Source organism: Nannobrachium achirus, assembly GCF_963921795.1.
Source record: "Nannobrachium achirus genome assembly, chromosome: 5".
NCBI classification, from domain to species: domain Eukaryota; kingdom Metazoa; phylum Chordata; class Actinopteri; order Myctophiformes; family Myctophidae; genus Nannobrachium; species Nannobrachium achirus.
Window position 1 is genome coordinate 44,654,022 of NC_137814.1, and position 17,912 is coordinate 44,671,933.

At 42.4% G+C, this 17,912-nt stretch overlaps 1 protein-coding gene across 1 annotated transcript in view; it reads right to left on the reverse strand.

Moving 5' to 3' along the window:
* Window positions 1-16,095, reverse strand: part of prkci (protein kinase C, iota) — a 44,916-nt gene extending 28,821 nt beyond the window's left edge. The window contains exon 1 of the mRNA XM_080726679.1: window positions 15,631-16,095. Coding sequence (XP_080582805.1) covers window positions 15,631-15,713 — 83 coding nt within the window. The 5' untranslated portion in view covers window positions 15,714-16,095. The remainder of the gene's footprint in view (window positions 1-15,630) is intronic.
* Window positions 16,096-17,912: the final 1,817 nt, after the last annotated feature.

The window sequence follows — 17,912 nt, forward strand, 5'->3', positions numbered from 1 at the left end:
ACTGGTACTTTACTTGAGTATTTCCTGTTTTCAGTACTTATTTACTCCACTACATCTGGGATCCAAATATTTTACTTCTACTCTTACAAATTCGTGCACAGATGATGCACTATGCATGTACACGCTTTTCACAGCTTTCAAACAAAAAAATCCGCTTGGAAATCCGTTCAGGCATTCAGGAGATACCAGCCCTTATGTTTTCTTCAAATGTAAACAAACATGGCTGCCATGTTTGAAAGATAGTGTTGGTATGGGGGTTAAACATGCAATTTCGCGATCGCGATCATGCCTAGTACATTGTTGGAGGTCCAAAAAGTTTTTTTGAAAAAAAAAAAAAAAAAATCTGGCCGGGCGGGGCGCCTGGCCTGTAAAGTGCTGCAGGAAACCCTGCCATTCACACACACATTCATACACCGATGGCGGCGGAAACCATGCAAGGCACCAACCCGTTCACCAGGAGCAACTAGGGGTTCAGAGGACTCTTCGATGAACCCTTCGTGCTCTAATGACGGTTTCTCTACCAATGAGCTATGCCACCCCCAGGTTATATGCCTCAGCCAACCAGTTGCAATTTACATCCATGTCATTGTCTGTCCGGAGTCCAGACTCATAATATGATGAGACTATGAATACCAGTAAGACGCCTAAGGGCGAGGTCACGCCATGTCTTGGCCATCTGGCCAGTGATGTATATCGGACCAGTTTCCCATATAACTATGGAGACCCCTGGTACCCATATATGGAGATCCATGACATGTACTGCATATGGAGATATGCTGTGAGACCCCAAACATGCTTACTCAGTTATTCGTTATGTGAGAGTCCTATGATGTCTATGACATCTGACATCATCATACATACAATCCCTTGTATGCCCATCTATGGAGATCCCTGTCCGTACAACCAGCCACACAGAACGGGCTGTCTTGGTCATCTGTCTTGGCCAAATATGGATTCTGTTAGTGTGGTATGTGGCCGATGTGGCCTCCATACATGGGCATTCCTATGTGAAGTCCTGTTAGATATGGGCTTAATATTGATGACATCAGGTATCTCCATATGGCATATACGGGCATAAAAGGGATTCTGTTAGTGCGGTTCCCCAGACATCACAGTGACGTCAGAGCGTGATGTGAAAGCGGCAAACCCATAGAACGTAAAAAAGCATACACGGTCGGCCAGCCAGACGGACAGAGACATGATGTGCCGCTTCTCATACTAAACTGTCAATCACCAGATCTCTAAAGAGTTGGACCAACATTTTAGCGTGTGTAGAGAGATGAAGAGGAGAGAGGAACAGACTGTGCAGCATAAAAGTAAAGAAGCTGCAATGGAAAAACATACTGAAAGCATAATTTCCTGAGTTAGATACTGGTAGTGTTCTCAACACAATGTTTTGCCTCAAAAAGAGTTGCATAATTGATGGCACATTCAGGTTGAAGCATTTATTCACAGTAAAATAATCGAACTACTTCTGAATAAAAATTGCATCGCTTTATCACCCAGGAAACAATATGTCCATTGTGTGTAAGTGCCTTTAAGCCACTTAGAAAGCTGGACTGAATGGACAAATGCACCAGAGTTCTTTTAAAACACAGCAAACAGGTTAGGTAGGTGTGAAAATTCACTGCTCTAAAGGGAATCAGTTATGTCATCCTCAGGAGAACCAGGGACACAATGAAAGAGTTCAGGTGGACTGCAATTAGCTGGACCAAGATGATACTGTAAGCTTTTAGGAATAAATGGTCCATTAGACATGGAGAGACCTTAAAGATTAGGACAAGAATAGAGCCGTCTATCTATCATATCATCCATAAATGTTTTTTTAATCTCCATGGAATACTTCAGTTTGATTGTATTGCATACAACGTCACATAGGGGATTACTTTTTATTGTCTTGTTTTTTTGTTTTGTTTTTATAGTTTTTCTTGAATTTTGTTGTAATGGAAAAAAATGCACAATGTGTAAATTGTATAACATTTTATAATACGTTTACAATAAAATATTTTTGACAAAAAAAGACATATGTATGTCAAGCTCCCTGCAATGAGAAAAACAATTAATTGTGACCACATTTACTATGAGAAACGTCACAGCTTGTCCACGTGTACGTCGTGTAGATGTGTACACATTTTTACAGTCTATGGGTTTGCTGCTCTGACATCACCGTGATGTCCGGCACATCTTGTCCACGTATCTCTGTAGGTCACGCCTGACACTGTGGTTCCCTTGACACATCACTGTGACATCACAGGTGATATCACAGGTGACATCACCTATGTAAAATTAAAAGTAAAAATGTCCATATATGTGTATTCCCCAGAATCCATGTTATGCCCATATATGAAGATCCCGGTTGTCATCGATATATATCACTGGCCAGATGGCCAAGACATGGCCCATATCTGTGTGGAAGGTTCAGATAGGGATCTCCATGTATGGGCATAAAGGATATTGTATGTTGTGATGTCATGTCATAGGAACCACTCTAACAGAATCCCTGTTATGCCCATATATGGAGATCCCTGATGTCATAAATATTAAGCCCATGTCATAAATATTAAGCCCATATCTAACAGGACTATATGGAGGAAGACAGCCCATATCTGTGCGGCTGGTTCAGACATGTATGGGCATAAAAGGGATGTACTATATACAGTACACGGATCCCCATTTATGGGTAACTGGTCCGATATACATCACTGGCCAGCGCCCAGCGAGGTCGCATGTCGCCCTGAGGCATCTTACTAGTGTTAAAATATCCTAATGAGTATAAATATTTCATAATTGTATTGAGATCTGCAATTGTTTTTTAATTGTTTGAAAATGTTAGAAAATAGGGAGACCGGGTTGAAAATGCCTAACAGCGATTTCTAAACTCATTCCCTGCGATATGCCGAGTTATATCTTAATAATATACCCCAGTGCAGAGGGTCTAATTCAGCATTTATGTATGAGAGACCAGGAAGCAACTTGTCAAACACAGACCCTACTGAGTGATATTATCTGTTATCTGAATAGTTCAACACTTGGGGAACTTCCCTGCCTAAGCTAGTGCTTAAAGGAACAAACCGGAATGATTGTGAAGGTAAAGCCATCGGACTATGTAGGGTCATTATGGCATTAACTCACTTACTGCCAATTTAAAATGCCCCTCGAGTGGCACTAGTGCCAGAAGCCTCCATAGACTCCCATGTAATTTATAGTGCACAGATCATGCACGCCCATGCACAGATCATGCACCATGTTTGTGCAGGCTGTTCACAGCTTTCAAACAAAAAAAAAAGGTTGGAAATCCGTTCAGGCATTCATGATTTATCAGCCATAATGTTTTCTTCAGATGTAAACAAAAATGGCTGCCATGTTTGAAAGATGGGGTTGTATGGGGGGTGGAACATGCAAAATCGCGATTGAAATCATGTTTACTAGATTTAATTGGGTCCAAAAAAAAAAAAAAAAAAAAAAAAAAATTCTAAGTAAAAGTCGCCCAAAGTCGCTTGGCAGGGAACTCCATAGTGAGAAAGTTGCTCTAAAAGTCGCCTGGCACTGTATGAGTTAACCAACAAACAACATTATTGTAACCTTGAGCTATACCAGTTTATCCATTCCATGAGCATCGATTCACTTGAGGTGATTCAGTAGATTGACCGACATGAAGGATCCGGCATCCTGATTCCTGTCCAAACAAAGTTTTGATCACATTGCATAACTATAACTCAATGTTATTATGCAATGAAAAAGGGAAAGGTAAATATAAGCACATCACTGTTTGCAGCAGGGCGTGAACAAGGAGTGATTGTGACACATGCATTTCATTTTCAACATTTTCAATCAGTCAATTATTATAGGCCAGGCACATGGGAAGACATTATTAATCGAGATGCTTTAAATAACTATGAAACAGTCTATGTACTGTATATCGCAGTCTGCACATTTGTCCACCAGAGGGTGCTGAAAACAGCAAAACAAACGGGCTGAAAAACACTATCCGATTAAAGGCGATGAGCCATGCCATTCAACAAGTCAATACACACACACACACACACACTCTAGGTTGTTGTTGTTGTGCATGTTTACTGGACACCACCCTCTGTGATATACTTTGGTTATTTAGTTTTTATCTTCCCCTCTCGCGATGGAGAGGAAAATGAAACAATGTCTGACCTACAATGACAATGGTAGATTGGTGGTGCATTTATAGTCCAATCTAGTGTGTTGACGATTAGGGAAACCACCTCCAACCACTGCAGAATTGTCTATCATACATATTGTTCAAGTAGCATTTTCTTTATTCAGAATATCCCAGACTGAAGCTTTTAAATTGGCATTGGACACTAGCAATTCAGCTCTGAAAAAAACAGGTTAGCTTGGCAACTGCAAATAAGGGGAACTCTGAAGGGTGGGCAAGATTGACTGACATCAATAGACGTCAGTCATCTCCATATCTGGGACACGTTGGGACATACATACAATAGAGTGATCTAGAACAGCGGTTCCCAATCTAGGGGCTCACGAAATGTAAAAACAATGTTTTGGGGAAATGGTTTTCTTTGCAATACCGATATAGGAACCTAAATTACATAATGTTCGTTCCATTAATCCAAGCCAGAATACAATACACATGCTCTGAAGATGCACAGCAGCCGAATGGTTCCGGTGTCATTATAGGGGTGGGCCACGAACGCTTTAAAATATTTCCAAGTGGGCCCTGATCCAATAAAAGATGAGAATCACTGCTCTCTAGACGATGACCCCTTGAGTTTCACGCTGTAAAAAAACATCAGCAAACTAAAACGGATACAGGAAACCAGGCCGTGGGATTTCTCTGGGTGACTCAGGCAGAAGGATTGAGCAGTTCGCTAAGAGCAGCTTACTGCAACGTGAGCAAGGAGATAGGGATCTCCATGTATGGGCATAAAGGATATTGTATGTTGTGATGTCATGTCATAGGAACCACTCTAACAGAATCCCTGTTATGCCCATATATGGAGATCCCTGATGTCATAAATATTAAGCCCATGTCATAAATATTAAGCCCATATCTAACAGGACTATATGGAGGAAGACAGCCCATATCTGTGCGGCTGGTTCAGACATGTATGGGCATAAAAGGGATGTACTATATACAGTACACGGATCCCCATTTATGGGTAACTGGTCCGATATACATCACTGGCCAGCGCCCAGCGAGGTCGCATGTCGCCCTGAGGCATCTTACTAGTGTTAAAATATCCTAATGAGTATAAATATTTCATAATTGTATTGAGATCTGCAATTGTTTTTTAATTGTTTGAAAATGTTAGAAAATAGGGAGACCGGGTTGAAAATGCCTAACAGCGATTTCTAAACTCATTCCCTGCGATATGCCGAGTTATATCTTAATAATATACCCCAGTGCAGAGGGTCTAATTCAGCATTTATGTATGAGAGACCAGGAAGCAACTTGTCAAACACAGACCCTACTGAGTGATATTATCTGTTATCTGAATAGTTCAACACTTGGGGAACTTCCCTGCCTAAGCTAGTGCTTAAAGGAACAAACCGGAATGATTGTGAAGGTAAAGCCATCGGACTATGTAGGGTCATTATGGCATTAACTCACTTACTGCCAATTTAAAATGCCCCTCGAGTGGCACTAGTGCCAGAAGCCTCCATAGACTCCCATGTAATTTATAGTGCACAGATCATGCACGCCCATGCACAGATCATGCACCATGTTTGTGCAGGCTGTTCACAGCTTTCAAACAAAAAAAAAAGGTTGGAAATCCGTTCAGGCATTCATGATTTATCAGCCATAATGTTTTCTTCAGATGTAAACAAAAATGGCTGCCATGTTTGAAAGATGGGGTTGTATGGGGGGTGGAACATGCAAAATCGCGATTGAAATCATGTTTACTAGATTTAATTGGGTCCAAAAAAAAAAAAAAAAAAAAAAAAAAATTCTAAGTAAAAGTCGCCCAAAGTCGCTTGGCAGGGAACTCCATAGTGAGAAAGTTGCTCTAAAAGTCGCCTGGCACTGTATGAGTTAACCAACAAACAACATTATTGTAACCTTGAGCTATACCAGTTTATCCATTCCATGAGCATCGATTCACTTGAGGTGATTCAGTAGATTGACCGACATGAAGGATCCGGCATCCTGATTCCTGTCCAAACAAAGTTTTGATCACATTGCATAACTATAACTCAATGTTATTATGCAATGAAAAAGGGAAAGGTAAATATAAGCACATCACTGTTTGCAGCAGGGCGTGAACAAGGAGTGATTGTGACACATGCATTTCATTTTCAACATTTTCAATCAGTCAATTATTATAGGCCAGGCACATGGGAAGACATTATTAATCGAGATGCTTTAAATAACTATGAAACAGTCTATGTACTGTATATCGCAGTCTGCACATTTGTCCACCAGAGGGTGCTGAAAACAGCAAAACAAACGGGCTGAAAAACACTATCCGATTAAAGGCGATGAGCCATGCCATTCAACAAGTCAATACACACACACACACACACACTCTAGGTTGTTGTTGTTGTGCATGTTTACTGGACACCACCCTCTGTGATATACTTTGGTTATTTAGTTTTTATCTTCCCCTCTCGCGATGGAGAGGAAAATGAAACAATGTCTGACCTACAATGACAATGGTAGATTGGTGGTGCATTTATAGTCCAATCTAGTGTGTTGACGATTAGGGAAACCACCTCCAACCACTGCAGAATTGTCTATCATACATATTGTTCAAGTAGCATTTTCTTTATTCAGAATATCCCAGACTGAAGCTTTTAAATTGGCATTGGACACTAGCAATTCAGCTCTGAAAAAAACAGGTTAGCTTGGCAACTGCAAATAAGGGGAACTCTGAAGGGTGGGCAAGATTGACTGACATCAATAGACGTCAGTCATCTCCATATCTGGGACACGTTGGGACATACATACAATAGAGTGATCTAGAACAGCGGTTCCCAATCTAGGGGCTCACGAAATGTAAAAACAATGTTTTGGGGAAATGGTTTTCTTTGCAATACCGATATAGGAACCTAAATTACATAATGTTCGTTCCATTAATCCAAGCCAGAATACAATACACATGCTCTGAAGATGCACAGCAGCCGAATGGTTCCGGTGTCATTATAGGGGTGGGCCACGAACGCTTTAAAATATTTCCAAGTGGGCCCTGATCCAATAAAAGATGAGAATCACTGCTCTCTAGACGATGACCCCTTGAGTTTCACGCTGTAAAAAAACATCAGCAAACTAAAACGGATACAGGAAACCAGGCCGTGGGATTTCTCTGGGTGACTCAGGCAGAAGGATTGAGCAGTTCGCTAAGAGCAGCTTACTGCAACGTGAGCAAGGAGGAGGGACGTAGCATTCCACGCAGACCTGGCATTCTTCGCTTCACTCTCCTACTGGAAAGGCTTGTTATAGCTAAATTAAAGAGGCATGGGGGTTAGCCATGGGCCCCACGGCATCTCAACCATTACGAGTAGGGTACGGTAGCCCCATCTGCCCGGTGAGAGGCCATTTGTCACCGGTGAGCGCTCAAGCACGGGAGAAGAGAGGTCAGGGTGCCTCCATGGGCTGCTGCACACACCTAGGACCATTCATCTCTCTGTCAGCACCGCAAAGCATGGGTATGCCCCATTGCCCCACACACATGCACACACATACACCAACACTTCCAACACACATATGTTCATGGACACATATACAGACATATAAACTCATTCAGTCATACATACATAATAGACATGTGCACGCTCTCCTGCTTAACTGCAACTCACAAAGACCTTCGCCTCAGCCGACAGCCACCCCGTGTCACACCGACACCATGCTTCCCAGTAAGACAGCAGGTCAGGGTGAATGGAACAACGGCTCCAAGAGTGGAGGATGCTCCCGCCTCCGGGCAACGTAGCCCCCCTGCCATGTGAGTCGGGAGGGAGCCTCGTTCTTCTCAGCACACCAAAGCAGCAACGACATGCACTTGCACTCCAGCTGAGGTGGAGGACAGAGCTGCTCATAATCACACATACTGTATGTACTAAAAATGTTCTTAGGGCATAGTGAGAGATGAGATGGTCATGATGCAATACGGGATGGTGTTTTTTACTGGTGTTTCAGTCCGAGTGTGGGGAAAGGGTGCGTTCGGAAATGCGCACCGGACTGCGCGGGCGTTTATCGTGGGCTTGCCCAGGCCTTACGGCCTGGGCATAAATATAACGATTGCATTCACCACGGCTTCGTAACTCGCGCGGCGCTCCGCCGGCCGCGCGGCCCTGGTCCGCTCTTCGCGGCCACTCGCGCCTGCGGCGCTCGGGGGCGAAGAGCAGGACCAAGGTCCGCTGGCCTTCGCGCCGCTTGCAATGTCGTGGACAATAAAACGAGCGCACCCTTTCATACACTCTGACTGAATCACCAGTAAAAAACACTCTCTCGATGCAATACATCACCCATCATAGGCCTAATGCACACAGTAGATAATAATGTGCATGTCGGGAATGTAACATAGTTACGAAACTCATTGGCTGATCAGTTGAACATGATCGGTAAGTCAAGGAGTGTGCGCACATTTGTGTTTGTTTGTGAGTGCATGCGTGTGTGAAAATCACCAATTGATCGATTCAGTTTCAAGTGATCAGTTTTTGAGCATACACTTCTCTCTGGAAAGTGGTGGTGCTGCTGAGTTGACAAGCGAAAGTGAGCTAAGTTGCCAATGACACATCTGGCTGGCACCACATTTCCAATAACTCATCATGAGCTTCAATCTAGTACTTGTAAAGTGCTTTTTAAAGTTTACAGGATACAGGTTGATGCCCTGCCATTAAGCGTGCCGTTTGAAAGGAGGCCACTTTTAGCCAGGCATCTCCCTGATCAGCGGTTTCTTGCCCTGCAGTTTTAAATTCAGGGCAATGAGGTGCCTCCTTCATTTGCCACTCATAAAAGCAAAGTCATTCAGAGTCAACACTTTTCAGAGAGAATCAGTTGGCTCAGACTGTGTAAAACTGTGAGAACTATGCAGTTTGGGCTGTAGCATCGTGCCCTATTGCAATTTGGTTTCGTCAATCGTCACAGAAGTAAATTTAAACACCAACTCACAGGTAACATTAAGTTGATCAACTTAATTTATACGTGGGTTTAACAAGTGATCTACAATATGGGCATAGTGGATAAGTGAGTGTTGGAGCCTGGGAGTATAACACAAGACCAGGATCACTTCTCTTACTTTGAACAAATCAAAGCACATCCCTAGAGTACTGATGACACTGAAAGCGGCTCCATTGAAAAATTATGCGCTGGTCCTTACAAAGGAGGGAAAGGGCTGAACTACTCAGGCGAGCCAGTGTAATCCCAGTTTCCTGCCAAACAACATGCCTTCCTAGTCTGAGAGTTGTTTTGGATTTGGCAGAAGAACACAAAGTGTTACTTTATAGGTATCCAGGTGCTGGTGCACCAAAGAAAAAAATATGTGGGGGGGTCTGGATATCTGACTAATTTATTACACTAACCCCCCGGCTCCACCAGGCGCATTGCGTCAACGTCAACGCTGGGAACGCTCCCGTTTTAATTAATGAAGGGTGCTCCATTGCCGACGTCAACGTTGGACGCTCAAATTCGCCCCAGTTAATTTTTTTACGGCACAACGCCGTCATTTTGGTGGAGCCCTAGCCTTAATGTGACATGGATCTGATCAGGAACTCTTCTTGTGGGTTACATTCTTCAAAAAGGTACTGACAAATTACTTTTTACCTAACCATTTACTGTAGTAGGTATAAAAGCTGAGGTGAGGTGATGTGATTTGTGAAACACAAAAAAGAAATGAGACAACTGGGGTAGAGCTTGCTGTTTAGCTTTGCAAGGAGCCCTTTCAAGCCCGAGTCAGAGCTCCTTCTCCAACAAACGCATGGGACAATGGATAGCCAGGAAGGATAGACTGGGCTATATTATCAATTGATGATGGCGACGACGACGACGATGATGATGTTGGATGACTGGTTGACTTCGGAGTGCAAGGCTTGCGGCCAAAGGGGTAACTAAATAGCCATGCAAATTATTGAATTTATGAGAGTACAGTATCAATGCTATAGGCCCCACAATTAAGCAGCTAGGCATGTTAATTAATTTGTTTGTCGTTAAGCGAACACCAACCTTTTAAAACCTGTCCTGTGCAGTGTGTAGCGAGCTGCATTCAGCAACTTTTTCCACACCTTTCACCCAACTGATCTCCCAATTTCAGTCGACTTACAAGAGAAGCGATCGTGGTTTTGTGCTCGTTGCTGCCAGCACTTAGCCACTATCTCCATACTGTAGATCACATGTCAAACTCAAGGCCTGTGGTCCAAATACAGCCCCAGCGACTTTTAATCAAGCCTGCATATAGGCCTGCAGTGAGTTTATGTTTAAATGTACTGCAATCATACCGAATTGCAATAGGGCACACTGCTACAGACCATCGCCGCAAAGCTCTCACAATTTTACACAGTCAGTACCGGATGCAACTGAACTTACCCTCTCTGAAAAGTGGTTGAGTGACTCTGCTTTTATGGGTGGCATTAAGGAGCACCTCATTGACCTGAATTTGCAGGGCCAAAAGCAGCTGATCAGGGAGATGCATAAGTGAAAGCGGCCCACTTTACAAAAATGCCTTGATGTGCCCATCACCAGTGTACAGTGATAGTATAATAATACCATTTTCTTCTGTTTTCCATCTGTAACTCAGAAGGTCTGGATATTTTGGTTGAGAAACCAATCTGATCATGCAGATCTTGAGATTAGCATTGGAACAGCATGGCTGCTTGTGGATCTTCGTTTTTCTTTTTTTAAGCTTGTCCATGAAAGTCCCGGTGGTTTTTGCCACTCTGTATTTCTCTAAAACATTAATATGGATTTTCTTTTTTTGTCAAATAAGTTTTATTGCCAACAGATTATCAACAACAGGATGTATCAGTTATAAGATTAACAATTTTCTGTTTTAGCATATATAAGAAAGAAAGAAAAAGAGCTGAAAACAACAAGAAATAAAATACAATATGTCATCAAAACAACCCCTTCATACCCTCCCACCCCTACTGCTCAGTGACGAAACGCATAATAGAGAATCAGAATGAATTGTCCAATGGACATGCATTAGAATAAACAGTCTGTTTACACTAACATCATCCTTCTACTCAGGTAACGGACAAGGGGCAGCCAGATCTTATCAAATTGTGCCTGTCTGTCTTTAAGTGAATATCGTATTCTCTCAAGGATTAATATGGATTTTCAATGACTGATTTATGTAGTGCATGAAACTCAGTGGTAAGAGTAACATCACTACAAGATTCACACTCAAATACTCTTTAAATACTGTACCTGTTATGCATGGACACATTGGACAGACCCACGTGACAGCCAGAACAGACCTAACACACACATGAAAGGGGAGTCCAGCAGCTGTGCACACGTGCGTGTGTTCACGATGCACTCCCTCCCTAGGCCATTCCCTCTGGAATATGAGTTTTATGTTTTTTTTTGCCTGAATTAACCTTCGTTGCACATCGGTATCCCATGGTAAATACAGCCAATCTCTCACTTCCGCAATATTTTAGGATGTAGATCGGCTCAATGAAGTATATCAAGAGTTTCCCTTCTAGGCGTAGTGGCCAATGTAACAACATTACGACAGTGTTCTTGCACGCTATTCTATAATGTTGCAGCACAGAAGAACACAACCTTTATTCTATCACTAACTACATTGTGACATTAGCTTACCATTTACATTGCAATTAATTTATATTAAAAAAATCTAATATTGCCTCTTAGTCTTGCCATAGTGATACGGGTGTGTGTGAAGGAGTGTGTGCGAAGGAGCCATGTTTGAGGCACTATAAAACTCCTTTATGAAAAGATAATTGTGAAAATAATATATAATATATAAATAATAATTCTGATCCGATTTTTCCCCCCTTTAATCAGAGTTTCATTTTTAATAGATGTGTGAACTCTGACTTTAAGGATTCCTACTTCCCTGCATGGCAAGCACTTCTCTAAATTTCTACTTGCCCTGACTAGGTGTACCGTTGTGGGCAGTGAAGCCAGTAGATTTCTCTCACAATATACAAATCCTTTGCCTGTTGATTATGGGTAAAACAATACAGAACAAGAGCTTCTTATAAAATAAATTACGTCATATTTCATTGTAGATGAAAAATGGTTCAAAGTTCCAAATATTTACGTATTTGAAGCATAGACAGGTAAAAGCAATATGGCAAGAAGAAACTGAGCCTAACAAATCCATCAATAATCGTTTCAGATCAGACATGCTCAGCAAGGCTCCACATACTTTTTTCCACTGGTAGCAATGGTGCAGTGCAGTACTGTCCCTTTAAGAATGAGACTGTGTTGCCTGCAAATTACATTATCTGAGATCTACAAGCTAATAATGCAATTACATCAGTGATACATGTATGTCAGTTGTAGATCTGTTTTGCATGTGACTCTGTATTACGGTGAGTGCGTGTGGTTGTGCGCACGTGCCCTGTATTTTCGTACACAACCTGATCAAATAAATGTCTTGATCTTGCCTCACACGCGGGTGAGGCAAGTCTAAATTCAAAACTTTTATTAGACAATCAATATATGTTTGTCTCGTGTGCACCAGTGATCTGATTTAAATGACATGGCTCATTTCTCGAGACATTGCCATCTGTCGCTTTGAAGAATAGCACTGTTTAGCATGTTTCTTCAATGTACACATGTAGACGCACAATGATGATGAACTTGCAGCAGCACCAGCCTAATGATCACCATGCACTCAGCGATCGCACCACACATATGATCAGGTGGTGACATGTTAACTGGCACACTTTTGGTGGCAGCCCTCCTCACGCTAAAAACGTTCTGAAAAGGGCAAGGCAGACAGTGGCCCACAACTGATTGGAGAAATTAAGAATGATTGAAAACAAAACAAAACAAAACAAAACATTACACTCAGGAGGTACTTGCTGACCAGGTAGGTCTAGAGCTCTAGACAGGTTTCACTTGCCCACAATTTTGTGTTACTTGGTCCAGGCAATTGGGCGCCCGTTAATGTCAGAACCTGGACATCATGTGGCCAGTGTATGACATATCTATGTGAGATTAGCTTTAGAGTTTAGACAGACAGACAACCATCTCATAGAGGGCCTCCTACAGAGCCACGCCACAAAAACACTAATTTAAGCACCCTTTTAGTCAACATTGTATTCCATTTGCTTCTACTGGAAAATTACATCGTTTAGGCATAGCTTACTTTCATATCTTGATCTGATGGTCTCTCCCAGGGTCTCTCCCAGTGTAAGACCAGTTAACAACCAATAATGTTAGAAACTAAGAATGAAAACACACTCAACCATAATGGGTGCTGAAGAGAAGATAACGTGAAGAAGACAAATGAGCCCATAGATGGATGGTCAAAAATAACTTGATAGTTTTAGTGTACATTTAACACCCGGGAACATTTTGAGTCCTCTGCATATTACCATCCTTCATATTGGAACAGCTAGTGCTACTGCCCCAGGAGAAGTTACAGGTTAGTGTCTTGCTCAAGGAACCTTCTGATTCCCAGGCATCTGCTCTAGTCTATATATCCTGAGCCACTGCCAAGTTTAGTGAAGTGCTGTAGTGTATGGCGCGTAAATTAACACAATGCAGCAGGCACAAATGCACCAATAACTGAGAAGTATGACCGCACTGCACTCAGGGGGGAAATAATCACAATATTCAACAACATCATTCATCAACCACAATTGCATTGTATCTTGGATTTCAGTATCACCATAGTGTGGGACCTACTGATGCAGCCAGTGAGGGACCATCCGTCTCTATTGAGTAGCACAGTGTTCATCAACTCTAAATGAAAACAATGCCAGTGACAGGCTGAGGGTGCCACGGGTTGGTACAGTACAAGACTTAGCCTACTGCTGCTGCTGGCACTCACTGACAATAGACTTGAATGAATGAACCAGTCACTGTCCCCGAAACATTCACAAAAAAACGTGGTTAGGTTTTAAGTTACTACCATAGTTGTACCAATAATAAATCAAATTCATGACACGTGCAGCTGGAAAACTGGCCCATACTGTTCAGAAATCAGTTAAGGCCTCTAGCCACAGAGAATGTGGAATTCCAAAATCTGACAAGCACAATTTCACAAGTTAACCACAACAATATTAGAATAGAGAGAAGACCCAAATTAAGCCTGTATTGGACCCCTGTCCTGGCTCCTTAAAGTCTGAATTTCACTGCTAAATTATTTGAAAAAGGTAGAATAATTATAGCTATGACCAACTTCAAATTGACCAACTAAGGACAGCCTTTCCATTTCAATAGTTTTGGTTTTATTTATGTTTTACATAGTTGACATTCCTTTGTAGCAATCTCGCAAATACTTGGGATGTTTTGCTCAGCGAACAGGAAACTCATGATGCAGGGACACTGCAGTGTTCGGGGTGTGTATAACAAGACCGAGACATACAACAGGTCTGGCAAAGGTGACTTGTGCTACACGTTTTACCGGTCTTCAATGAACTCAAGTCCCAGCTACGCCAGAGAGAGACAGCCAGAGGGAGTGTCAAATGGACGGAACTCGTTGACAGATGATTTCCATCACTAAAAAGAAACATGGAACTTACCAATACTAGGCTACAACGAAACTGCATCACTAGACTACACCGACACTGACCAGCCACACATCATTATCATATGAATACAGACTTGTCAAGACTGACAGTCTAACAAAGGAACTATGTCACACAGAGGAAAGGCCAGGGGACTTATGGCAATCAATAACTAGTTCCAAACAACTCGATTAATTAGCAAGCTTGATGTTACCCTACCCACAAGATAGCATTAACGGTAACGTTAGAGCCAAGGCACAGCAGCGTGTTAGCAGCCTGTTAGCTTAGTTTCAAGTTCCCACATCAGAAAGCTTTGCAGGAATGTTGACATGTCTCCGATCAGAAACTTCACTAGAGATCATAAGTTACCATTCCACAACCCGGTTAACAACAGCAAGCTCACAATGACAACCATAGGGAAACTTTACAACATGTTGTGTGGACTGTGGATGTCTCTTAGAGCAGTGGTTCTCTAAGTGGATTTCAGGGGCTCTCTAGGTTCCTTTGTGGGGGTCTAAATTGACCCTTACAGGTCTTTAACTCTGACAGTGTACAAATGGACCCTTTGGTTCCATTTGTACACTGTCAAAGTTAAGAGGAGACCTTCACATTTAGTTTGAGAACCACTGTCTAAGAAGCTCGTTTACACTTGTGTCGCTCGCCTTTCGGCCAGAAAATTAGTATTCTTTGCACAAGACACCTTTTCCCAGGTGAATATGATGTCATTTGTGTTGTGTTCAAAATAAACGAGCATTTAACTTAGGGTCTAGACTCGCCTGTCTGTCTTCCTTGACAAGTTCAACTAGCTTTGCTACTAGCCAACACATTAGCAAGGCTGATTAGCCCGCTAGTAGCTAGCTAACGTTAGCCTGCTGGTTATAATAATAAAGCACTATAACTCAACAAACATCCAGCCACAGCCAGCCAGGCGTCTCACAGAACGGGGCACGGATAACAAACACTGTTGAAGTTTAATAGCTTTTTTTCGCTCACCCTTTGTAGTAGGCTTTGACCCGGACCTGGTGGGGGTTCTCGCCGGGGTGGGACATGGTGCTGTCCCGCAGCGTCGGCATCATGGGTCGGCGCTGCTGTGCCGCGAGTCACCGAGGACTGGCTGGAGGAGGATGGAGGAGGAGGGAGGATGAATGCCTTCCTTCTGCTTCTTCTGACTGGCAAGCTTTCTACTTTAGTTTAGTGTTGTTGTTAGTACCGCAGCACCACCACCAACACCACCACCACCACGCCCTGGCTAAATCACTGTGTTTTCTAATCTGTCCCCCTCCCCGCGATAACGCAGTGCGACTCGGGACGGAGGCGAAAGACGTCCCGAAACAAGGGAGCCTCAACAGCGGTCCTTCTTTGCGGGAACTAAGATAAACATTGAGGGGGGGAAAGTAGTGGGGAAAACTTGAGAGGTTCCGCCAAGCAACTCCCTGCTTCCACTACTACTAGTCTAGTGCTGCAGCAGAGGCCTGGGATGGCTCAGTCCATTGCTAGGAATGTTGGAGGGGTGGGTGAAATACAGCGCCGTACGGCGGTGTCGTGCGTCAAAAAATAGTAGATCCGTGACGTTATGTGGGCTTGTTCATCTGCTATTGTTTTTGGCACGCGACACCGTCGTAGGCGGAGCATAAATCACGCATAAAACATGTATTATGATTATGGTTATGATTATTATTATTATTATTATTAGAGGATATATCGATTATTTCGTGAAATCGTGTGTGTGTGTGAGTGTGTATGTGTGTGTGTGTGTGTGTGTGTGTGTGTGTGTGTGTGTGTGTGTGTGTGTGTTTACACCTTAAAAAAAGACAAAAAAAAGTATAATATATATATATATATATATTCCCTTTTTTTAGGTATAAAAAACCCACACACGATCATAAACGTGCAATCGAAAAATTGATTATTTATTTCCATTGCCAGCATTCCGATCGTACCAAGTCAGACAGGAGGTGGGATTTGTCATGTTTGACACCTGAGTCAGTTACTGTAGTAGGCCATTGGTTCTCAAAGTGGGGTTCGGGGACCCCCACGGGTCCTTTAGGGAGTTCCAAGAGGTCCCCAGACCCCAGCTAAATGATATTTAGGAACCAAATGGACCCTTATGGGTATGTAACTCAGAGAGTGTACAAATGGAATTTAACTCTAAGAGTTAAATTAACATTGATTTTGCAAGCTCTTACGAGGTCTCAGACATACAATGGGGCCCGTAGCCTAATGCATGTCAAACTGGTCTGACTGGGGGTCATTGAAATTATAATGGTTCAGAATAACTTCTAGAGCAATACAGATCTTCTCTTATGGGTGTCCCTGGCATATTTTTTAAATGGGGGTCCGCGGACTAATACGTGTCAATTTGGGGGTCCTTTCTTTCCTTGACATGAAAAAGTTTGGGAACCACTGCGGTAGGCTATGCAGAAACTGAGAAGTGTCCTTCCCGGACCTGACGCTGGATGGTGCTGTTGAGCGTTGTTAAGCATTGCCTGTGCATGTGTGAGTTCATGTGTGAGTTCGTGTGTGAGTTCATTCATGACACTTTCTGGACATCATTATTTTGTTTTATAACATGTTTTAATTATTCATTTGAGTTTTTTTTATTGATTTATTAGATTTTTTTCCCAGCAGTAAGAAGAATCGCTGGCAGCTATTGAGCACTAGCGACATAAGTTAATATGCCTATTATTAGCTATCATTGTTACCTGGTATCATATTCATGACGGTGGTGGTGGCAGAGTTCAACTGAGAGTTCACCCACACCTCATGAAATACACTGTCTCTCTTGTGTATTTGCCTTTAAAGACAAATAGCACAATTAGGCTATAATATAGCCTATATTTTCCTTAAATGCCAGCAGGCACATTTACATGATATATGGTGGTTCTATTATATCATTAGGCTATTATTATTATCATTGATATTCTTTTCACTTATCATGCGGGCCTATCATTCCTAGTTAGATTTATTTGTTATTAACCTGTAATTATCATTTGTAACCAAATCACACTAAACTAAACTTTTGGGGGACGGGGTAACCTACATCTAATGTCTCTCCTTTGTGAAATATCCCAAAAGATAGGATGAGCACCCTGCCTGCCTTTTATTTAAAAATGTGTCTGTTCAGCCTTATAAAGATGGATGAATGAATGGATTTAATCAAATCCCTCTACGCCTGTGTGTGGAAGGTCCTCCCACACTCCAAGCGGTGCTGCTGTGAAGAGCTTTTTTATTCCATACTCTGTAGCCTACCGTCTGTTTTTTATATCTCCATTTTA